Source organism: Phalaenopsis equestris, unplaced genomic scaffold, assembly GCF_001263595.1.
Source record: "Phalaenopsis equestris unplaced genomic scaffold, ASM126359v1 Scaffold000258, whole genome shotgun sequence".
Taxonomy (NCBI): Eukaryota; Viridiplantae; Streptophyta; class Magnoliopsida; order Asparagales; family Orchidaceae; genus Phalaenopsis; species Phalaenopsis equestris.
In genome coordinates this window covers 1394254-1417617 of record NW_018164700.1, presented here as the reverse complement: position 1 = coordinate 1417617, position 23364 = coordinate 1394254, and the positions used below count along the sequence as shown (strand labels likewise).

Sequence of the window (23364 nt, the reverse complement as noted above, 5' to 3'; positions counted from 1 at the left end):
GGAGAAGATCAAGAGAGGACTGCCCGATGGTACAACAAACATGTCAGATAAAGTTTTTTCAACATATGAGATCTCGTATTGAAGCAGTTTGGTGAATCACACCACAAGCCGGAGACCAAGCAAGCTCGGATCGACGGTTGGATCTATCATGAACAAAAAACCCTACACCTGCCAGAATTGACAAAGAAAATAGTCAGATAAAAACGATCCAGTCAACTCTAACTGATGCCCAGGCCCAAGTCCAGCACACCGAGAAAGGTAGAAGCAGATTCAAGAGTGTACAAGCCTGAGAAAAGCGAACGAACTTCTTGCCTGGTGATTGACCTCCAAAATCAGAATGCAAGAGCTCACCCTTCGTGAATTCAGCAAACAAAAAGTTCAAAAGCCGAGCGATGGAAGGTTCAGATAATCAGGCTCATCCTCGCCACCATCCTCAGTCCCCTCACTTAATGATCGTTGGAACCCTACATGGGTGATTCTAATGTACATTTCAGCTCCGTGGTACAGGTTTGGAATGGAATCCACCAGAATTTATAGGAAGCCCAAGAGAGAAGGCAGGATCAACGCATTTATTGTGGCTCTTCGTGGCCTAATAATTTAGTGACACATTGTTGACCTCATTTTGAGGTCATTACTCTTTTCCTTAAGAACCTAGAATCTAGTCATACGACTTTCCTATTGACTATCTTAGAAAACTAGTATTGAAATTCATCCCCTTAAAAATTCCAGTCACTTCCTATTTCTCTTGTGATGTCTCGCATTGATGATCTCAAAACCATCGTCGTATGGTCGAGTGGTTAAGGACTATCATGTGAAGACTCAAGGAAAAGTTCTCAATAGGATCTCAAGCCCTAGGAAAACCTCTTCAGAACTTTATCATCACACACACACACACACAAAATGCACAGAATTCACTAAGTTGCACAAGATCAGATTAAAATTGAGCTTAAAGGATGGGTGAAAATGCAAACTTCTCCGGACAACTTTCGATGACAAAATGGACTGCGCCAACGCGTCCAGGACATCAATTTTAGCTAGGAAAGACACCCATATTGCTATAATTTCCGACACGAGCAAAGTGCATGCAAATTGTTGAATTCGTCAAAATGACCTCCGACGGCGTAACGAACCACGCCAACGCGTCCAAAACGTCAGAATTACCTAAAAATGACATTCATTTTTGTTATGCTATGACGCACGAATAAAAATATACAAATCAGTTTTTTATTTTTGAAATATTAAATACTTTTATATTTATATTATTACTTATAATAATAATTATAACCCTAACCCTATTTACCCCTTTCCCGCACACTTAAACTTCGTTCGACCCATCCTGTGGCTCAATCAGCCGCTCGGCTCTTCCCTGTGTGCCCTAGATCCCGTGGCTCATCCACGCGACAATCTTCCTCTCTCTCGACTCTTCTCCTTCCTCGCGTGGCCGCTCAACCGCTCAACTCTCCAATCGTGGGAGCTCGGCTAGCCGACTCTTCTCCTTCTCGAGGCTTTACTTTCTCCTCCTATAAGGTGACGATTCCTTCCCGTTGTTTAATTCGACCACCTTAGGGCTGGTAGGTGGTTGTCCCCCTCTCATCTCTGCCCATAAAAGGGCTTCTTACGGTATTATTTTGGGTTGTTGAAAATTTTGAGAAAAAAAAGGAGGCTGAGGTTTTTGCTAGTTGTTGTTTAAGGTTTTTAGGAGAAGGCTCTGCTGGAATTCCTTTTCGGTTAGGTTCTTATGTGCTGGGAGTTTGAAGTGTTTGTTGGTTGTTGTTTCTCGAAGCTTTTAGAAGAAGGGTTTTTGTAGGAGGTAGGGTTTCTGTAGGAGGTGTTTTCTTGAATCTTACAGTTTTGTTTAGAGTCAGTCTGCATTAAGAGGTGTTTCTCTTCTTTCCTCTAATCTGCACCATTTCGGATGGCACCTAAAATTATTTCTTTTCTCTTCTAAAGCATGTGAAAATAAGATTTAGGCCTGTTTTAATATTTAGTCATGGACACTTGATAGAATCAATAAAAATGAAGCATAATATGTCTGTCTTCTCTTTTTCTGCTCATAAAACTTGGAGAAGTCATAGTTATGAGCTCTGAAATGATATTTACTCATCTAGAATTCATGTTGGAAATGAAATATTGATGCTTTTTATTATTCATGTTCAATTAAATGCTGGAATTAGTTTCAATATTGGATAATATGTTGGCATTAGGGATCTGTTTATGCTTATTCGTTCCATGTTATCTGTTACTATTTGAAACATATGCCGGGCCTAATATTTTAAGACACAAAGCTTCATGAGATTTGACTTTGATGGTCGGAAGTGTTGTCTTTTTGTTTTCCTCATTTGGTGGGCTTGGTTTACTTGGGATGTTTTCTCTGTTTTTTATTTCTTTTGCTAGGTTTGGTTTGGCGTGAAGCTAGGCTCGGTTTAACTGGAAAATATATTTTGTTTTAACCCATTTTGTGGGCTCGGTTTTTGCTTCCTTTTGGATTAAATGTTAGCTGAAAATTATATCCTGTTTTGACCCATTTAGTAGGCTCGCTTTTAGTTTCCTATTGGATTAAATATTAGCTGAAAATTCTGCCCTGTTTTAGCCATTTGGTGGGCTGCGGTTTTGGCGATTTTGGCTGAAAGTTTTGTACTATTTTTGCCCATTTGGTGGGCTCGGTTTGGCCTGAGGTTTTGGGGACCGGTTTTGCATGAGATTTGGCTTGGTATGCTCCCTTTGCTGAGCTCAGTTTATCTGTCATAATTCTTTCTGTTGCCCCATGTGCTGGGCTCGGTTTGCCCATGTGTTGGTTCGATTTTGGCTCTTTTGGGTTGAACTCATGCTGGAAATGCTGATCTGTTTTCCCTATGTAGTGGGTGCGGTTTTGGCTTAAACTCTATTCTTTTCTTTAGCCTTTATATTGGGTTTAATTGGATTTTAGACAAGAAATTGGTTTGGCTCAAAATCTTATCTTTTGGCTCTCTTTTACTGGGTTTAGTTGAACTAAAACTGTGTTTTATTCTTTTTTATTGTCCCACCTTGTTGGGCTCGGGTGTGCCTGTTGTGGTTCCCTGTCTTACCCTTCTTGCTGGGCTCAGGTTATTGGTCACGGTTCCCTGTCTTGCCTCGGTTTGGTTGGAAGTTCTTCATATAATGTTCCTTCCGAGATTGTTATTGATAATCAAGTTTTTCATACCAAAATTATGATTTCAATGTGTGCTCCTATGTTGGAATGTTTGATGTAAGCTGATCAATTTGTTATTATGTATCGTTTGATATAAAATGGCTTCAATCTAGACAGGTTACGGACGAGATTATTATTGATAATGAAGTTTGTCATCCAAAAAATTATGATTTCAATATGTGCTCCTATGTTGGAATGTTTGATGTAAGCTGATTAATTCGTATTATGTCTCGTTTGATATAAAATGGCTTTAATCTAGATAGTTTATGGGAGTTTGTCCATTCACTCTCTTATGTATATCAATTGAGTACAATGACAATATCTGTGGTGGCTTTCTTTTATTGTCCCATAATCGTGAGCCTTACTTTGTGTTTTCTTTATATGGAAAATTGGAGGGTTGTGGTGTTGGCTGTTGCCTTTGCTGCCCTGGCCGTGAGCTTGTCTTAGGGTTGGGTTGTGCTCTTTCTTGTCCCTACCCGAGAACGCTTGCTGGTTGGTTGTGTGAATTGCTGCCCTTACCTGAGGATATTCACGTGGTTTTATTTTATTTTGTTTAGTTGTTCCTGACTTTCCCCTTTGTTGTGAAGTTTGTTTACTGGTTTTGGTATACTGCCCTTATCCGTGAGCATCCTAATTGGTTTTCCTTTTGTCCTGTTTGGCTGTTCTCTGCTGCCCCTGGCCGTGAGTCTTCACCTGTAGCTCTTTTATGTTGAATATGGTTGGTTTGGGGCTTGGCTTTCTCCTTGTTGGAGATTTTGTCCTATTTCCTGTCCTAAATCGTGGGTTTATATTGGAGTTTGGTTGTGCATTTTCTGGCTTCCACCTGTGGGCTTGTTATGAGGATCAGCTGTCCCTTTTCTTGGCCTTACCCGTGAGCCTGTTGAGGATTATTCAGGTTCATTTTGCCCTGGTCGTGAGCACTTCTATATTTTCTAAATTGGTGTTACATTTATACAATTGTGAAAAGCATTTAACAAGGGGTGGAATCGAATGGATTTAATATTGGCATGGCTTTTGAAGATTTAGAAAGTTTCCCTTTATGGATTATTCTCCTTTACTTTGTGAAATATGAAAGACTCTTATAGCTTCATTTCAGTAAATCATTAAGTTGATATAAATTGGATTCGTGAAAAGATTAGAAAATCATAAAATTGTAAGTTGGAAAAGAGTTTGGAGGTTCGACATTAAAACTTGGCTAATATATATGTCACACTTAGGTTCAGGCTTGGGTGTGTGAGTACATATAGGTGGTGGAGCCGTGGGTACAATTGTCACATTAGTTTTGGGCCCGTTTCGATCTGTTCGAAACAAAATTTGGAGGGGATACTCTTCTTGGGTTGATCCAATTATAAAATTTGAAAAAATGGTATTCTTCTTGGATTGATTCAAGAATTGTGGGCTCTTTTTTTCAGGTCTTTTTGTCATAGTTTTGAGGGTTGTTTCATACTTCATTATCTCCTTTTCAATCTTTTGGGTGGATTAGTTCCCTCCTCTCTCTCATCCCCATTTTATTCTTTTTTTTTTCCTTGCTTCTTGGTTCGATTTTCAATGCTTATATCTGACACATAAGTGCTCATATAGAGTATAGTCTTTTGTTATATATGAAATCATCAAGCAAGATCGCAAGTAGGTCTGTTTTGTTTTGGGGCTTAGGGCGATCATGACAAAGGCACATCGATGGTAGAGCAGAATGATATTTCATCCTACGACATCAGAACCCAATCGAGGGGCCCGATGAACCGTAGGATGATAATATCATTCGTCGACACAAGACTAGTGGGGGACCCGTACCTTCTTAGGTTGTTGGCGGTCTTATGTCCGACGACGTGATCGACTCATGGACAACTATATTTTTTCAAAATTGATAAGAACAGACATGATAAGAACATATACAATATTTATAAAAATATTTTCACTACAAAATTGATACAACTTCCTTTTTGTATACCTGAAATTCATGTGCATGCTATATAAATTTTAAATATATTACAACTTAATTGTCCACTTGTTTATTACTGATATCGGGCTAAGGAGTACCCTCCTAAGTTAGGTTTAGTATGACACTCTTCTAGTTGAGTAGCGAGTTTTATACATCCAGGTGACCGATAGTAGCCTTCGACATCTCACGAGTACAAATATATTATATTTGATTCTAGCCCCGACCCGAGTGCTTGCGGTCCCTTCTTTTCGGATCTTTTATATGTTTTATTGTAATTTTTGGGCAAATCACTCGTGGTCCTTTTTCCGGGATCTTCCTGTGATTTTGATAATTTTCTTGGAATTGTCATTTGTCGATTTGCCCGAGTTTCCCGTCGTGAGTCATTTGTTCATTTTCTTGAGTTTTCTGTTGTGGGTCATTTGTCGATTTTCTCGAGTTTTTTTTTCCGTTTTATTTTTTTTTTCCGTTGTAATTTTTCCGTTGTAAGTCATTTGTCGATTTTCTCGAGTTTTTTTTTTCCGTTGTAAGTCAATTGTTAATTTTTTCGAGTTTTCCAGACAATGTTTCTATTATTTATAAAGTGTACACTAGCTCGCTTAAAGGAGCAGCAGACCTCCCAAATGTACAGGTTGGATTTGCAGGTTGGATTTACATTACAGCATTTTACTTCACAGCATACTGTACTGTTCTTCTTTACTGTACATTCTACTGCTCTTTTCTTTTATACGGCATGTTTTATTATTCTATTATACACTATACCTTAGTGTAGGAAAACTGAATGATTACATGTACCCTTAAAACATATATCAAACCCGAAGGTGCTATGACAAGAAGCTTGGAGCGAACACCGTGGGCAGCACGACGAGGACATTCAGAAGAGCATAGTCAAAACAAATTCATATCACTAAGCACTTTCCTTAGTTTAAATAACAACCCATAGAATTTCAAGGTGGTTTGCCTAGCACAATGTAAATCCTCATATATCACATTTAGGCTTTTGCATAACCCTGTTGTGCAATTATAAGTCATGACACTTTAGGATTTCGAGGTTACTGTACGGTACGGTGTAAATCCTCCTATCTTTTTAAGCTATTTGCACGATCAGAAATCGTGCGAATGTAAGTCCTAAATTCTAAAATAAATTGTAGGATTAAACATTAAACAACATCATTTCAAAGATATAAAGCCAAACAATAGGATAGTTGGGAGGTCACCGGGGTTTTTCCTCGGATCTGTGATATCCCATACTCTTCATTCATTTGGATTCCTTAAAATAATTGTTCCTGTTTGAACCACTCCCATTTGATTTTCCTATGTCCAATCGTGAAAACCTAAACTTTGAAATCTTAAAGGCAGAACCACTGATCTTAATCTAGAGTTTTATTAAGTGATCCTGGTCATTTGAGATGTAATTAACTATAGGGATTTGACTCTATAGGAAACTTGGAACCCAAGTAAAATAAACTCTGTATAATCCTTATATTAGGTAGGGGAACTTGTTGGCCTCATATAAAAATATTTCGCAGACCAAACGGATGTCACAAATTCTTTAGTTTATGTGATTGAGTCTAATATAAGTGATAAGTTTATTTTTCGGGATAGGTATGTTACTTGTGATATTGCGCTCAATTATCCAAACTATTCAATATGTGAGACTCATTTGGTCTCATCTCTTTTCAAAAATAAAAAATATTACTTTCAAAAAATTAAAATCACATATTTCTATTTAAAATTATCTTCATGTTTACAAAAATTATCTCTTTTCCAAAACAAAAAATTAAAACGGCTGACAGACATCCCCAAGAATTAAATCATAAACTCTTACCATGCTCCACCAAGGCATGTCAATCAAAACTCTCACTGATGTAAGGGGCCCACATCTGACACTCGGAGAAGACAACCGACAAGTTATATATGAGTATGATCTCCAGAAGATCGACTGACAAGAGAGGGGCTCACTAACCACATTATTCAGCTGTCTCTCATTTACTATATGTCTGCCCTGCAACGCCCAAGCACAATAAAACCCCTATCTTTCACCCTTGGAACACAGATCCATCCTTGTGGCTAGATTCTCTCTTTTGTGACGAAAAATCATGCATAGAGCAGCATGTGAATCACCTCAAAGGCGAGTTAAAATGGTTACATCTGCGAAGACAGTGATAAGATGCACTTAATAAGTCTAGTGAATGACACGGCCTATCTAAAGCGATGACTTAACAGAGAGGTCCCCGGTAGCACTTGTGGTATAAGACTTGGGCCAGACGTCATATTCTAAGGGCAAACAAAACACATTTACTCGTGAAATCATGGTTATTCGCCCTAAACTAAAAGACAATGTATTTTCGAGCAACCAAACAATCCCTCACTTAGATTATTCACTCAGAGCATATGACTTGACTTGGATTTGTTCTATGCATACCCAACACAATCTTTCAAAAAAGGAGCGCAAGGAAAGATCAAACATAAACAAAAGAAAAGGGGGGTACGATTCACACATTTGACGATCTCCTATCACTTCAGTCGCTCTCATCGCTTTGGTCGCCTTCACCTTCCTCCAATTCAAAGTCGGTCACCAGTTCCACGAACTTCTCCATACTCAACAAACTAGAGGGAATCAAGTTGCACTTCACCAAGTGGTCGAGGAAGAATTGGATCTCGACTCGAAACTTTTCCTGAAGGATGGCCCTAAACTTGTGACCCGTTTTTATAGTGTCGTGGCGGAAGACGGCCACAATGCATCTTTTGTGTAGCTTTTATAGCTCTCTTTTGTACTTTTTGATTTTATTTTAAAGAAAAATGCACGCCTGGCGGAAGCCGGCCACAATGCATCTTTTGTGTAGCTTTTATAGCTCTCTTTTGTACTTTTTGATTTTATTTTAAAGAAAAATGCACGCCCTTCATGAAGAGTGGCCCTCTAAGCGACATTGGACGAAAGCTCGGCCACAAACTTTGCAGTCTTCATCGTTAGAGCCATCTGCTCCCGCCAACACCAGAATTTCTTCTTCCAAGTCTGGGATGAGTGTCGCCCACCAAGCATTGCTCGTCTCCAACTCTACTCTAGCTCGTGTGCCTTCTTCTCGGCCCTCCTCAGGCCCATCTTGCCCAACAAAAGGAAATCGTCAAGGTGTGGGTGGCCTGTCAGCTGGCGCAGGGAGGCAGTCGATCTCCCATGACAACTCACAGGGATTCATCAGCGATAAAGTCTCGGTCACACTCGGGGAACCAATCACTGCACCAAGAGTATATGTGTACCAAGCAGCAGTCTGCTTATCAGAGTTCCAATCTTGTGAGAGATCAATGAAAGAATATGAACCACCCCTGCTCACCCTCACTTTCGCCCGATGCTTCTGTAGAGGAATCCACTTCAACTCAAATCCTTTGGGAGAAGTCGTGCCCTTATGCCTATGCTTTCGAGGGGGAGCCTTCACTGCAAAGACCTGTCTCTTATGAAGATGCTCAACCTACAGAAGAACCGATTCCGAAGAGTACGCCACATCGACCGACTCTGCCACCGGCTGCTTCGATGGTTCATCCCCATCTACAAGGGATAGTTGACTTGCAGAGGAACTCCCCATCTCTAGGGATGAATCCTTGCTTGGGAAGAGGATGAGAGGCATCACTTCCAAGGGGCTGCCTAACAATCCCTCCTCCCGCCAACTTAACTCACCTTGGTTGGACTCTGCACCAAATGACCAAGCAATTTTTTTTTGGCGAACGAATATCAAGAACGTCATTATCACAACAATAGAATTTGGCATCATTTGTGCCATAACGACCCCATGGAATTTGAAGGTAGAGCACGACTCCTAGCAAAACGAGAATCAAAGGCTGAGTCAAAACCGATCCTTAAAGATTACCAACTTGTCTTCAAGAGAGTGTTCGCTCTCTCCTCGTTGTCGGCAACCCGGAGACTGACAAAAAGGTCAAGGATGTGTGACTCCTAGTACTGATTGACCTCATCCATAGTCATTTTGGATGATTCAGAAAGACCAGGTACCATGAACTCCATTGGAGAATAGCGCGTGTGAGCCATGTATCACCTAAGGATAGTAAAGGTTATGGGAAAATTGACAATAAAAAACGCATTCATCACCGACAAAGCCCCTTTTATAGGAACAGGAAGACCTCAACCATCACAAGAAGGGCAAAATAAAAAATGAATGTAACAAACTCAAAAGGCAAGCCACAAAAAAATAGAATAGCATGGAAATCAAAAAATAAAAGAAAACTTTTTATTTCTATAAAAAAGAAAAATTATTATAATAACCCTCACAAGCTCAACTCAGAGGAAGAAAGTAACCCACGCAATGGTCCGAAGCAACCTTAGTCTGGAGGTGAGCCAACCAAAGCAGCCTCTGAAGCAAGAACTTTCCCTCATACCTAAACTGACCTAGCGTACTAGACTCGGCCTGAGCTTAGGACATTTAAGACTTCTCCCGCATATCCATGAGTTCGTGGTGGGCAGCGGCCACCATTTGCTTCGTTTCAACGACCTCCTGCTCCATCTTCACCGCATGGGCCGACAAATCTCCTCACCTTGATGTATATTAGTCGCGCCTGCGAAAGAACACTCAACCTAGTTCAGGCGGCGAGGCAGCAACTCGTGGTTTGTTTGAATCTCTTCAGTGATATCATCACAAACCTCCGAAGAAGTTGGAGGATTTTTAGAGCGATTGACTCCCTTGTCCTCGCTAGCGGACCGATCAACCCTTTCCGACTTTTGCTCTCCACCCTCAACTGCACGACCAAATCCTCGTTGAAGTTTAGCCGAGTCGAATATCTGCAACATAAAAAACCAAGAAAGATAGAATTTTGAATGAAAGTGAAAAAAAATTCACCAAATGATGTTGGGGACGCCATGTATCTAAGACTCATCATTTTCGATACCGTAGGCTACTCTGGGTGGACATCTTGTGAAAACAAGGGGGCCGGTTGAATCTCCTTTGGGATCACCCCGAAAGAGCCCACCTGACCTAAAGGGGGGTCTAGTGTCCTCTTGTCTGAGACCTTCCTCCTTTGTTCGCCTCAACGATGCACCTTGCATTTCTCTTTGGCGAACATCCCACGAATCAGGAGCTTGTCTGGGATATCAATTTGACACTTCAATAATTTGTACAACACAAGCTTGCATGTAGCACGAGCTTGAACGCAATAGGAGAACAATCGAGGAAAGGAAGAAGAGCGGGACGAAGGCAAACCTAAAAGGCGTATCATCGCCCTATTTATAACAATATGTGGCTCAAAACTCAAAAGGAGCATTACTCATTAAGGTTGATGATAACCAATCAATAATTAAATTTAATTATCTCATTCAAGGAACTAAAATATGTGCAATAAAAATGTGTTTGACCGAATCTTCCATAGATTTGACGATTCAAAGCAAGTCACGTGTTGAAAGGCTAGGCTCATAAAAAGAATGTAGGATCATTCAAAGAAATACAATCGCACACAAATGACCTGAAGTCGACCAATTAAAGGCCAACTGATCAAAGGCCGACCGACCAAAGGCTAACCAATCAAAGGCTAGACAACTGAAGGCCGACACGTCAGAGGCCAGCCATCCGGAGGCCGACCGACCAAAAAGTTGAATGATCAGAAGTCGGTTGACCGAAGGCTGACCGGTCACCGGTCAGCCGACCGAGAGCCAATCGACCAAGAATTGACCAACCAAAAGCATGAGCTAGCAGGCCTTTATAAAAAATGTTGCCCTAATCAGGATAAGGGCAAAAGATGAGTTGTATACCTCAAAAATGTAAAGGCTTAAAGTCAAAAACATAAAGGGTATAAGGGTCCTTCCACAATAATCCATACCCTCTATAAATAGAAGGACATTCAATATAATAGAGGTTGTTGAAATCTAATACGAATTACCCCATTTCAAGACCTCTCTCTCACACACACACATTTACGTTTTATTCCTTAGGTGTAATTTACAGATAAATCTGGGTTGAACACCACATATGAGAAAAATACAACAAAGTCATTTTCCTGCTTCTACTTAAAGCTACTCACAAACAACCATGTCGTGTATCTTAGTTCTGAGCAATTCTCATTATGCTTTTTTCCAATGCCCTCTCATTTTTTAATATTTTCTACTATCACTTCCTCAATTCCATCATGCGGTCAAACACCCTGAGATAGTAGCATAAAACTTCTTTCTTACAGAGTTTTAAAATTTAGCATGAAATAGCACACATATAATCCTCTACTTAATCGATATATTCATCATCTCAACTATATCAAGTTGAGCTAACACGGGAGCTTACCGCCCGCGTTACTGTTGCAGCTACAGTAACCACGGCCCCCCTTCCTATTCAACCCCTTTCCTTTTCTTTCGTTTCCTTTCTTAATGCTTTCCCATTATAATACATTCCTTCCCTACTTCTTTTATATTTGTCTCCTTGCCTATTATATCTATTTCATATCCTATTATTTACCTATTTTATCTACTAATCTCCTCTTTATATAGGTGTTATTTTCTGAGTTTAGGGAGAGATTGTATGATTGCAGATTTCTCAGTGCTGCCTTAGAGGTGTTCTTCTCCTCCGGTGACTGTACCCAAGAAACGAGAAGGTGCTCCGGTTGTAGCTCGACCCTTTCAGCTGTTATCCAACCCACGTCATCCCTCTTCCAGGTGTTGCCTAGCCTTACGTCTGCTATCCAGAATATCACCACTAAGAGTAATTATATTCATCGAGCACACATCAATATGAATTATATCAAACACATTATATGGTCTATATGGCTCTAAGCAAGGAAAAAACCATATGTTTTTTACTAGTTTAGCAATGAGCTCAAGGTTCACAATGGAAACATCATTCAAAATCTTTTGATAGTTGCGCAAGTGCTCGAAGGTGTTTACTTTTTATGAGCTCCACATTTTGATCCTACTACCTCTCATAGTGTCCCTCCGACTTTAACAATACCTTGTAGTCATCAGCATCTAAAGCGATGTAATGAAACATACTTTGATCATATCATTGGCAAACTTACTCTATAGCCTTCGAGTTCAATAACTCCATTCATCCTCAGGTTCTTCTTGTAGCATCAGTCATTTATGTTTGATGGGATGATGTAACCCATTGCAATACAAAATATCTTTCATTCTCATCTTCCATACTCAACATATCCTCCATTGCACAAAAACAACGAAGCTAGGCTCACTTCAATACAGCTTTGTTGTTATGGTTATAAAATTAGTGCTTTAGTGATTGAGCAAATGGAAAGGTTTCTGGTTTCCCACTAAACTAAGAACAGCAAATTGTAGCTTCTGTTGGGAAGAGAAATAAGTTCAATTTGCACAAATTCGGACAATGAATCCACCAAGGCTCTCTCCAAAGTTTGTTTTCCATTCTTCCCATTTCCTTCTCTCCTTCTCTTATTCTTTTCCTCCATTCCATCTTCACCAAATTTGAATAAGGGTGATGCTCAGAAAACGCATTGGCTCTTTCTTACTCATTGAGGATTAACCCAATACATATGAAGGTGGATAAATATTACTAAAGGAGGACAAACCCACCACACATATGAAGGTGGATAATTACACAGATAGATAGTTGTATGTGTGGATGCTGGACAAAGAATTTATCTTAAACAGTTAAAAAACAATTCATTATTTTGTGGGGCAAAGATTGAATCAAAATAGCCAAATTAGGCTTGAATCGATTGGATCGTTCAGAGTTCTAGGAAGAAGATGAGACTCATATCACAGATGAAAAGATAAATTATCGAAATTCAAAACAATATGGTCAAATTCTGATGCCATGTAAAAAGAAATTTTCACTGCAAATTCACCAAACGTAAAAGCTAAAACCATTTTAAAACCAAAGAAACAAAATAGTTGAATTGAATGGATTCAAAGCAACAAAAGAAATGGATAATTTCTGCACTATTATTCCATAAGTTTCCCAAGCCATTCTTTACCATATGTTTATGAGCTAATTACGATAAAATTTTCTAGAATCTTATTAGCATGAGAAATGCTAAATTTTTTATTCTCTATTTTTTTCTTCGGTGAAAGGAATATAAAGAAGTATTTCCTAAATATGAAACTTTGCAATCACGCTGACCTGAATATCCATGAAAGCACCTGCACTGCCCTGTTTCTCTATTGCAAACACCTCTACCACTACAATCATTCTTGCAACTCCTACCACCAATGCTCTGCCCATACAATTAATACACAAAGTCCATTAGTTTAATAATATATTAATCAAAATATGCATGGAATTTAGGATTTATGTCTCCATTAGGGGCGGAACAATGAAACTCCAAGGTGGGCAATTTCTCATCCAAAAATTTCAAAATTCTCTTAATGAATTACAAAATAAACAAGTAATTATCAATAAATAAGTAGCTTACACACCTTAATAAATCCTTCTGTCAAAACTCAAGGGAAAAAAAAATAAAATATTTAGAAGAAGTTTTTGATGTAATAAGTTTGCCCACCATAAACAAAGAAGCCAATTCAGCCCCTATCAGACTTCCAATCCACTCTAAAAAGCAATGATAGAATCCATCACAACTAAAATAGTTTTGCAAACCAACATTGAATCCCTACTAGCAAGAGTGGATTTGAAGTATGGGATGGGTTAATTGATAAATTGAACAATTGAATACCTTTTAATCACATAAAAAGGGGGCATTTACATACATACCACACAAATCTAATGTACTTACAGATCTAACACCTAAACATTCATATTTACATGTATACCACTCAAATCTTTAACATCATATCAAAAATACCATCATCACTATCTTTCAAAGGGGGTGTTTGGTAGCAAATTTTTAATGGGATTTATGTTGGATATAACATAAATCCAGCCAAACGCGAAAAAACAGGAAATTAAATATGGTGCCCATTTAAATTCATTTTTCTCTCCCTTCCGTTTATTTTTGGATGTAAATCCAAATTTGTTGAATCCAATTACTTGGTGGATTTAACGGATTTAACTTAAGAAGAAAGTCATGATTATAAGAACTTGAAATAAATTACCAAACACATCTAATAATTTTGACTGAACTTAATCTCAACTGAACCAAACACTATTCTAGATTTAATAGTGTTGAATCCAAAAGTGCCCTGGAAACACACCCAAGATATAGAACATTGAGCAGAGAAAATCAAGAGAGAGTGTGTAATAGAGAATCACAAAAATGCATCACCTTTATTCATGGTATGGCCCTCCTATTTATAAAGATAGGCATCCGCCTTACAAAATTACAGACCAGTCCCCTTAAAATTAGCTTTTAGAGGTATTTTTTAGTAATTACAAAGATATTTGAATAAAATAAGACTGACGGATTAAAATCGATCGGAAAGAAGTTAGACGGTCGTTCGCTTGACCTTAACTCAATCGATATTTGATCTAAAACCCAATAATCTATTAATCAACGTCAATCGTCATCCAGTGGGAAATCCTCTAGCATGTCCTTACGATCGATTGATCCAAACACTTCACTTGCTAGCATTAATCCATTGATGGCTAACAGGAATGTTGAACTATCACGTCATCCTTCTAAGTCGTCCATTCTGCCTTGAGATCGATGCTAAGAGAAATAATTGAATGTTATTATTGTGCAATAATGAACTTCCCAAAATTTTCGTATTCAGATCGTTATAAATAAGTCATCAGATATGGAAAGTTTGTGCCTTCTTTCCTTCTTACTCCTTGGAATTCCTGTCTTTTCCTCTCTGTATCTGCTACATATCTGGCGGAAAGGTGTCGTCTGCTAACAGGGACGCCCTTCTTAAGGCCATGAGCGACATGCGTGAAGTAGAAGCTGACGAGCGAAGTCTCTACAACGGAAATGAGCAAGAGGAGGCTTGTGCTAAAACCACGAACTGAAGAGGGCGAGGAGCGAGTTGGGTCTTCGAGTTTTCTCGCGGGCTCGTTGCAGGAGAGGGCTGCAAAGCAGGCTGGAAGTTGTTCTGACATTCGCCTTAAACGGCACCCGTCAAAGGTAAGTTTTCCTGTTGAAGGAGAAAGAATGTTTCTTCAGATGGTTGTGGGGGTTGTGGTTGCCCAAGGAGGACTTGAGGAGGCGTCAGTCAAAGCGGAGACATGGCTTTGACTGACAAAGAGCGGCTTTTCCACAGAGGGGTAGGGCTAGGGAAAGCTGGTGAAGATGTCCTTCTTACACAATATCTAAATGGGGGCGAATTTCGGGTATATAGCTTGAATTGTCTTTTGTATCTCTTTTCTAGGTGCAGTTACTGAAGTCTTAACTATTGATTCTGTGTCGATAGATACTAAAGCCAGTCCTGCAGATGATGTGACCGTTGTTGAGAAAATCACCCCGGGGAAGTGGAAGCTGTGGAATGGGGCGTAGTGGGGCAAGGTGTTATAGAGCAGGGTGTCGAGCAGGGTGCTGAGTAGGGTGTTGAGCAGGGTGTTGAGGAGCAGGGCGCTGAGGAGCATGGTGTTGAGTAGGGAAGGATGGAGGGAAACTTATCCCTCGAGGGGAGCAAGAGTGTGAGTTGTCGGGCACTGCGTGGGAAAAGGAGGCGACGGGGGGTGCAGGGTTATAGTGCGTCGTCTTGCTAAGATAGATGAGTGTTTCCTTCGTTTTATGGGTTATCCTTTAAGGGATAGTGACAAAGGAATTATTGAAGTTATGAAAAGAGTTAACCGAGTGGAAAAGTAAGTTGTTACATTTCACGAGGAGCTTGCTGTTTCTCGAGGGGAGATGCTTGACGAACGTGAGGAGATGACGCATTTGTGTTTGGAACGGTGGGCCATTAGAGAGGTCTTCGCTGCTCAGCCGAGGGTTAATCAAAATGACCTATTCAAGCTGGGCGGCGATTTTATGTATGAATAGCTTCGTCGCCGAGGACTTTTCTCGAACAATCGCTTAGTTGTTTTTTTCTTTCTAGTTGTAACCGAGGGTTTGACTTGACGCCCCCCTCTTTTTATATATAAATAAAATATATTTTTTGTTTTTAGTAATGATTACTTTGCTCTGGGTAATGTGTAATCCCGTCACATCAATCTTGTCGACGGCGTTTCGCCTACACCTATACTGCCCTTTCATGTATATTTACGTAGTTGTGGCGGCTGAGAGCCATTGTTCTTTCCTCGTTTCTCTTGGTACTTGGGCTATTAAAATGGCTCGTTGTTCGCGAATAGCTCGTGTTCGGCTCGTTATACATGTTAGGCTCGTTCGCTAAGTTAACGAGTCGAACACGAACAAAGATTTCTTTATTCGTGTTAGGCTCGTTTTGGCTCGAAATGCTACTCATGGCTCGAAATTCTACACATAAATCATATATATATATATATATATATATCTGTGTATGTGTGTGTGCGCGTCACAAGCCGTGATCTGTTGGTTGGCAGGGTTCACTATAGATCCTGTAAGTCCCATTAGATCACATGTTCGATCCCCAGTGGCGGTGGGTTCTCGAATATTTAGGCACATGGCGCAGGCTCTCATCATAGGGTCTAGCGCATGGGAAATCGGTATTTAAGTCTCTGTCTGATGAGTAATATTTTTAAAAAATTTAATTAACTACAAAGCTACAAAGATTTATAATCAATTAAAAGTATTATTTAAGAAAATAGAATAAAATTTATTAAATTAGATTCAAATGATGTTTTAATATAAACAATAAATTTTAAATTTTACCCCAACCCTTAATATCTTATGGCTACGTGATTGGGCTTGTCAAAACGACACTTTGTTCGTGAACAGCCCGTGTTCGGCTCGCCAAACAAACTAGTCAAACACGAACACACTTTTTGAGCTCGAAATATAAACGAGTCGAACACGAGTGAGCCTCGTTTACACCGCTCCTTGGTGCAATGTCTTAGGCTCCATGGTTCGGAAGTTCTGTCAAGAATCATTTGGTTTGATTCCTGCTCAAAAATTTCAGTCCTCACTGTGGCGGACGTAGAGATCCAGAATCGTCCATTCTGGACTCTATGATTCTCCTGCAACCGGCAACAAGCCACGCGCGGGCTTCATACAATTATTCTCCTGACTTACTTTTTTACAAAGATCACTTTAAGATGGGTCTTTGATTATCGTTTTGTCGAGAGTTGCGGTTGGTTTTCAATCGCTATGGGATCATTCCAACTCAATTTCTTCCTAAATCGGTCGCCACCGTCATGACTTGTGTATTTTTTTGTCGAATGATGAAAATTTCATGGTCAATTGAACTCTTCAACCACTTATTTTCCATTCAGGTCGATCGCAATGGCTACATTCAATTCATCGCAGATCCTAAGATCCAACAATTGGGCCTTGAAAACAGAGTAAAGGACTGGAAGACGAAGTTCTTGGTTGCCTCATGTGAGAGTGGTTAGGGAATCCGTACTTCTCTTACAGCGTGCGAGGTAAGGAAAGTGAAGATCTTACCTAGGAATGTTCGAGATCATAGGGCACTGATTAAGGGTCGGCGTCTCTCTTTATTTCAACACCTCGACTCCAAAGTGATCCAATGCATGATTTGTCGTGATGGTGCTGATATCATAACCAAGGATTTGTGGAGGTCGGTCGACAACAGGGAGGTTGGTTTGCAGAAAGTTGCTGGAGAGAGGACGGCTTTAAAAATTCCTCGTGGGAGAGGCGTTCCTCCTCCACTAGGCAGAGGTAGAGGTAGGTCTGACTTGATTAGGTCGGCCGAGGGGGATGCTGAAGGTTGGTGTTACCCATTTTCTTACTTTTTTGTGTGAAACGCACTTACGGGTCCCTTGTATAATTTGCTAGATTCTTCAGAGAGAAGCGAGAGAGACTCTTCGAGATCGCCCAGTATTCCTGACTTTGGGGGTCTGCCTGTGCATTTGTCGGTTGGAAAATTTTGGGTGGCAACGGAAAGACCTCTCTTATAGTTTTGCAGGAGAGAGATGAGGCGAGTCACGCCTCCCGTCCCATTTCTGTTGGGACTAATTCTGAGGAGCAAGGGGTCGTGGAGCAATGGAGAGTGATGTCTCTCGAAAAGGTCTAAGCCCCTGATGAGGGCTTGCCCCCCCCCCCCCCCTCCACCTATGCAAAAGAGGGTGGTTCCGCCTAGGTGGCCATTTTCGCACGATTGAGAATCCAGAGTTTGGACGGGCGGTCACTACGCTCTTATTGATAGACAGACCTAGTAATTCTCAAACACTCCTTTGGATGGGGACTATCCCTCGATTCTGATGGAAATGTTCTGGTCTACTGCCTCAGAGAAGACATTGAGGTCGATGGACAGAAGGACATGTTCCAAGCGGCCGATCGATATCCTTCCCTTGCCTGGGAGGCTTCGTACTTCTAGGGGCTTCTATTGGATAGAGTCGGGCAGAAGGCCAGGAGGTCCACTTTGCGAATTTGGAGGTTGAAACGGAGAGTTTCTATGGCAAAAGAGAAGTTAAGACTTTCCATCGAGGAGAGGAAATTCAATGGTCAACAGCATGAGGTTCAGGTGACGGCCCTTCTGAAGGAAAATGAGAACTAAAAGAGAAAATGTCTTTGATGATTACCTGAGAGGCATACGTCGAGGGTCGTTCTCATCAGATTGCAGTCGGCACTTCTCTCGCAATCGAAAGGTTCGTAAACCATAAGCCGGTTGACCCCAAGTGGCAGAAGATGGAGAAGTTTGGGACGCTTCTTTCAGATTCAGAGAGTGGAGGAGAGTCATCGCACGAGAAGTCTGATGGTGTCAAGGGTGCGGAAGGAACTATGGAGGCGGACTACGAGGAGTCTTCAAATGTCCATGGTTGAAACTGTCCCTTTTATATCTTTTTGTTCTTTTGTGTTTCTTTTTGTTTCGTTGTAAGGAAGATTTTTATTTGTAAACAAAATTTAATGATATAAGGAACCTTTTGAGGATGGAGGCTTTATTACCCCTGCCTTTTCTCCTTCAACTGATGGGTTTACTTGTTATGAGTTGTTAGCGAGCATATGTATATATGCGTGTGTTGGTCGTGATCTGATGTATTTCTTATATACAGTCGTTACACACCCCTCACAAACTTTATCGTTGTTGGGTGTTAACATAGTAATTCGAGCTTAGAATGGTCGTTTACACACACCTGGTGAAGTTTGTCCCTGTCAGGTGCTAAAACGTCCCATAGGCTGTTGGTGGCGCTGGACACCCCTCGCGGAGCTTGTCACTGTCAGGTATATAAACGTCTCATAGACCGCTGGCAATCATTGGACACCCCTCATGGAGCTTATTGTTGCGGGTGTAATTCGGGCTCAAAATGATCGTTTAAACACCCCTGGCGGAGCTTTTCGCTCTTAGGTGCTAAAATGTCTCATAAATCGCTAGCGATCGTTAGACACCCCACGTAAAATTTGTCGATACTGGGTATTAACATTATAATTCAGGTTTAGAATGATCGTTTACACACCTCTCGCATAGTTTGCGTTGTCGGGTGTCAAAAAATCCTATAAGCCGCTGGTAATTGTTAGACAACCCTCACGAAGCTTGTCGCAGCTGAGTGTTAAGGTTATAATTCGAGCTCACGACAATCGTTTACACACCCCTCACAGAGTTTGTCACTGTCAGGTGTTGAAACATCCCATAAGTCACTGACGATCATTAGAAATCCCTTGTGGAGCTTGTCACTGCCTAATGTTAACGTTATAATATGGAATTAGGATGATCATTTATACACCCTTCGCGGAGCTTGTCGTTGTCGGGTGTCCAAACGTCCCATAGGTCGCTGACGATCGTTATGTTGATTGATTAGTTTTAATTTATCACAAGGCCAGTTTCCCTCGCGTGATAGTGTCAAATCCCTGAGCATAACAGTGTCAGTTCCCCGAGTGCGATAGCGTCAGTTGCTTGAATGCGCAAAGAAAATAAATGTGAAAATATTGTCAAAGAGATGTTAAATATGAAAATCCCTAACTTTTAGATGTCAGGTATGTAAAAAATCCTTTCATTATCTTCTCGAGGGACCCCAAGATTACCTCAGGATTCATCATACTGGGATGATCAGTGGTGTGGAGCCTTCACTTGCCTCCTTTGATCCTCGTGACGATGGGTGGAGCTGTTACCGAAATGAACTTCGTAGCGCGAGCATATGATCTGTCATAGAGTTTGTCTGGGCGGGCTTCGGCTGTCTTGCGATGGCCTCTTCTGGAGTCTTTGTTTGGAGAGCTCCGGGGCATTCTTGTAAGCGGCAATGTACTTATTGGCCATTTCTTGGCCATTTCCAACAGCTCAACGAAGCTATGCAGCACTGCAAGGTCGAGCTCGAAGCGGAACCTCTCCGACCTCACCCCTTGTGTCAACGCGGCTTGGGCCATGTAGGATTTCAGATCTTTCACATCGAGCATTTTCTCTAGAATCGTGGATGAAGGATCGCAAGCTCTCGTTGGCCCCCAGCTTCAGTTGCCATAGTGGTCAGGCATCTTCCAGGGCTGCAAAGCGCTGGCGAATTGCGATAAGAAGTCTCCTAAGCTCCGAAAAATAGGTGATTACCCCTGCGGGTAACCCGTCAAACCACCTTAGCGCAAATGATCTTAGCATCAGAGATTTTTAACAGGCATATGAATAATTCAAACGAAGCGAGGTAATCGTTAGGATCCAACTGTCCTTTGTACAGTTTTAAGTCGGGCATCTTGAACTTCTCCGGGGGTTCAACTCCCGAGTCATGCAAGGAGAAAGCATTTTTCGACTGCCGTTGTATCTCGATCCGCGCTTGCCGATTCCTCTCCTCCACATGGGCGGATTTGGCGCTCTCTTGATACTAGGGGTGTAAGCAAGCTGAACACGAGTTATATTTTGAGCTCAAAAAGTGTGTTCGTGTTCGTCTCGTTTGCTTAACGAGCCGAACACGAGTTGCTCACGAACAATAAGCAGCTTTGATAACCCCAGACATGTAGCCTTAAGATGTTAAGGGTAAGGGCGATATTCAAATCTTATTATTTATATTAAAATATCCATTTAAATAAATTTTAATATATATTTTTCTGTTTTCTTATTGATATATATATATAATTGATTAGTAGTATTTCGAGCCAAAATGAACTGAACACGAATCGTGTTCGGCTCGTTAACTTCTTAATAAGCTGAACATGAGCTGCTCGCGAACAACGAGCCGTTTTGACAACCCTACTTGATACAACCTGTCGTCGGGTTTCTCTTGCAGGTGGATCACTCTTATCCATTGTTTGTCGGTTGCTCCCCTTGAGGAGGGTTAGGTGCTACTCGCTGGGCCGGTTCTCCTCCTGGAATCAGGATTGCCCCCAAGGCAGCCAAGGCTCTAAGCACCTCTGCAAATTGACCCGACATTTGCTTGGTGATCTGATTCTCAAATCTTGCAGGTCTTGTTGAACGAATTTTTCTATGAACTCCTCAGTGCATGTTGTTTTATCATGTTTTTCTCACTGGATTCTCCCTGTCGTTATTGTGGGGCTCCTCTTCTTGTTGACGGCATGGTTCCACACTCACCGCATCTTAAAAGATGTTGAATCCAAAAGTATATGGAAAACACACCCAAGGTATAAAATATTGTGTAGAGAGAGTCAAAAGAGAGAATGTAGTAGAGAATCACAAAAATGTGTCACCTCTATTCATGGTATGAGCTTCCTATTTATAGGGATAAGCCTTAGTCTTACAAAATTACAGGTCAGTCTCCTAATCATTAGTTTTTAGAGGAGTTTTCTTAGTAATTACAAAGATATTTGAATATAATAAGACTGGTGGATTCATTTAGGTCGGCGAGAAGCTCGTCGGTCGTTCCTCTGACATTAACTCCATCGATATTTGATCTAAAACTCAACAATTTATCGATCTATCTTAAGGTCGATTGTCATCCAGTGAGAAATCCTTTGACACGTCCTTACGATCGATCGATCCAAACGTCTCTATTGCTAGCATTAATCAGTCAATCGCTACAGAAGTGTTGATCGATTGTGTCACCCTTCTGAACCGTCTGATCTGCCTTGAGATCCATGCTGGTGCATTTTTTGTGTACAAAACTATATGTATTTGATAAATCTAGATTTGTTGGGTTTGTTAAATCCTATTAAACATAAATCCTGAGCGCAGCCAAACACCCTCTAAAAGTGACAAAAATATTTTCATGCATAAGTTTATGACGCCAATGTGTTATGCTCTTATAGGTGTAAAAATCAAAATTTGGGCGTTAGAAATGTAAATACATAAGAGTTGAGTGGTGCGTATGTAAATTTCCAAAAAAAATAAACTAAAAATGTAGGTACCTCAACAATGTCAACTTCCTTGGAGACAGAATCACAGCCAGAAAGCCATTTCCCAATCTCAGGCCTCCACGGCGCACCGCGGTATTTCACCGCCCCATAAGAATCCACAGGAAATCGAGCATCGAAATCAATATCCAGATCCAAACTTTGATGAATTTCTCCACCAGTCGAAGGACTTAAAGAAGACCGCCCACCAAAGTAATCCAGCGAAGCAGGAAAAATAGGCGTGAGAAAGAAATGCACCACCGAAACCACGACCAAGAGAGAACCCACCATCGCCACCAAAGACCATGAGAATCTCGAGGATTGAAACGAGACCATTCTCTCTCGAATTTTCACTTCAAAAATCCTCTCTCAAACACACAAAAATCAATCACAACATTCGTACCTCCTCAACCGGAAACATGAAAACAATCTAGAACGGAGAGCATCAAAAATAATAAAAAAAATGAAATTTCATCGAGTTTCAGGAAAAAAATAAACGAATCCGGCACAGATTAACCTCTAAATCAAAAAAAAAATGTAAGAAAAAAGAAGAATAACAGCGGATCTGCTGTTTCTGTTTTTAGAAATTGGAACTAAGGAATAAGGAATTGATGACAGAAAAGAAAGAATCAATCCGCAACTCATAAAAAACAAGGTTTCGGAAGGAGAACGTGGGAGTTAGTGGGGAAGAAGGGTAGAAGAAGCCAGAGGGGAGGGAATGCCGCCAAGCTCGATCCCGCGGGTTTGAATTGATTTATTTCGTTGCTGCGATCACGCATCAATTATAAAGATGAATCGATCATATTTTATTTTAATAATATTAAGAAATATATTCTCCGCGATAAATTATCATTCGATCGGGAGCATGTTCAGTACGGCTAGAATAAAAAAAGGAGAATCTGTAGTGTCGTTTCAGCGAAACATGTGGAGAAAAATTTACAGAAATACCGCCGAATTTTTTATGTATTTACTGTTAATTAAAAGCAAATGGGTCATCTTGATCGTTAGAAGATCCAATGATCTTCAAGAGAGGAAGCACGATAAAGAAGAACCCACTTACAAATGATAAAGAGGGCAACTTATCCGGTCTAACTCAATCGGAATAAAGCAA

General features: G+C 40.6%; 1 protein-coding gene across 1 annotated transcript in view; it reads right to left on the bottom strand.

The window, feature by feature from the left end:
- LOC110024520 overlaps positions 1-23035 on the bottom strand; it is a 37711-nt gene extending 14676 nt beyond the window's left edge. Inside the window, exons 1-2 of the mRNA XM_020724536.1 lie at positions 22269-23035; positions 13181-13274 (exon numbers count right to left, since the gene is read on the bottom strand). Of these exons, the coding sequence (XP_020580195.1) occupies positions 13181-13274; positions 22269-22589 (415 nt within the window). The 5' untranslated portion in view covers positions 22590-23035. The remainder of the gene's footprint in view (positions 1-13180; positions 13275-22268) is intronic.
- Positions 23036-23364: the final 329 nt, after the last annotated feature.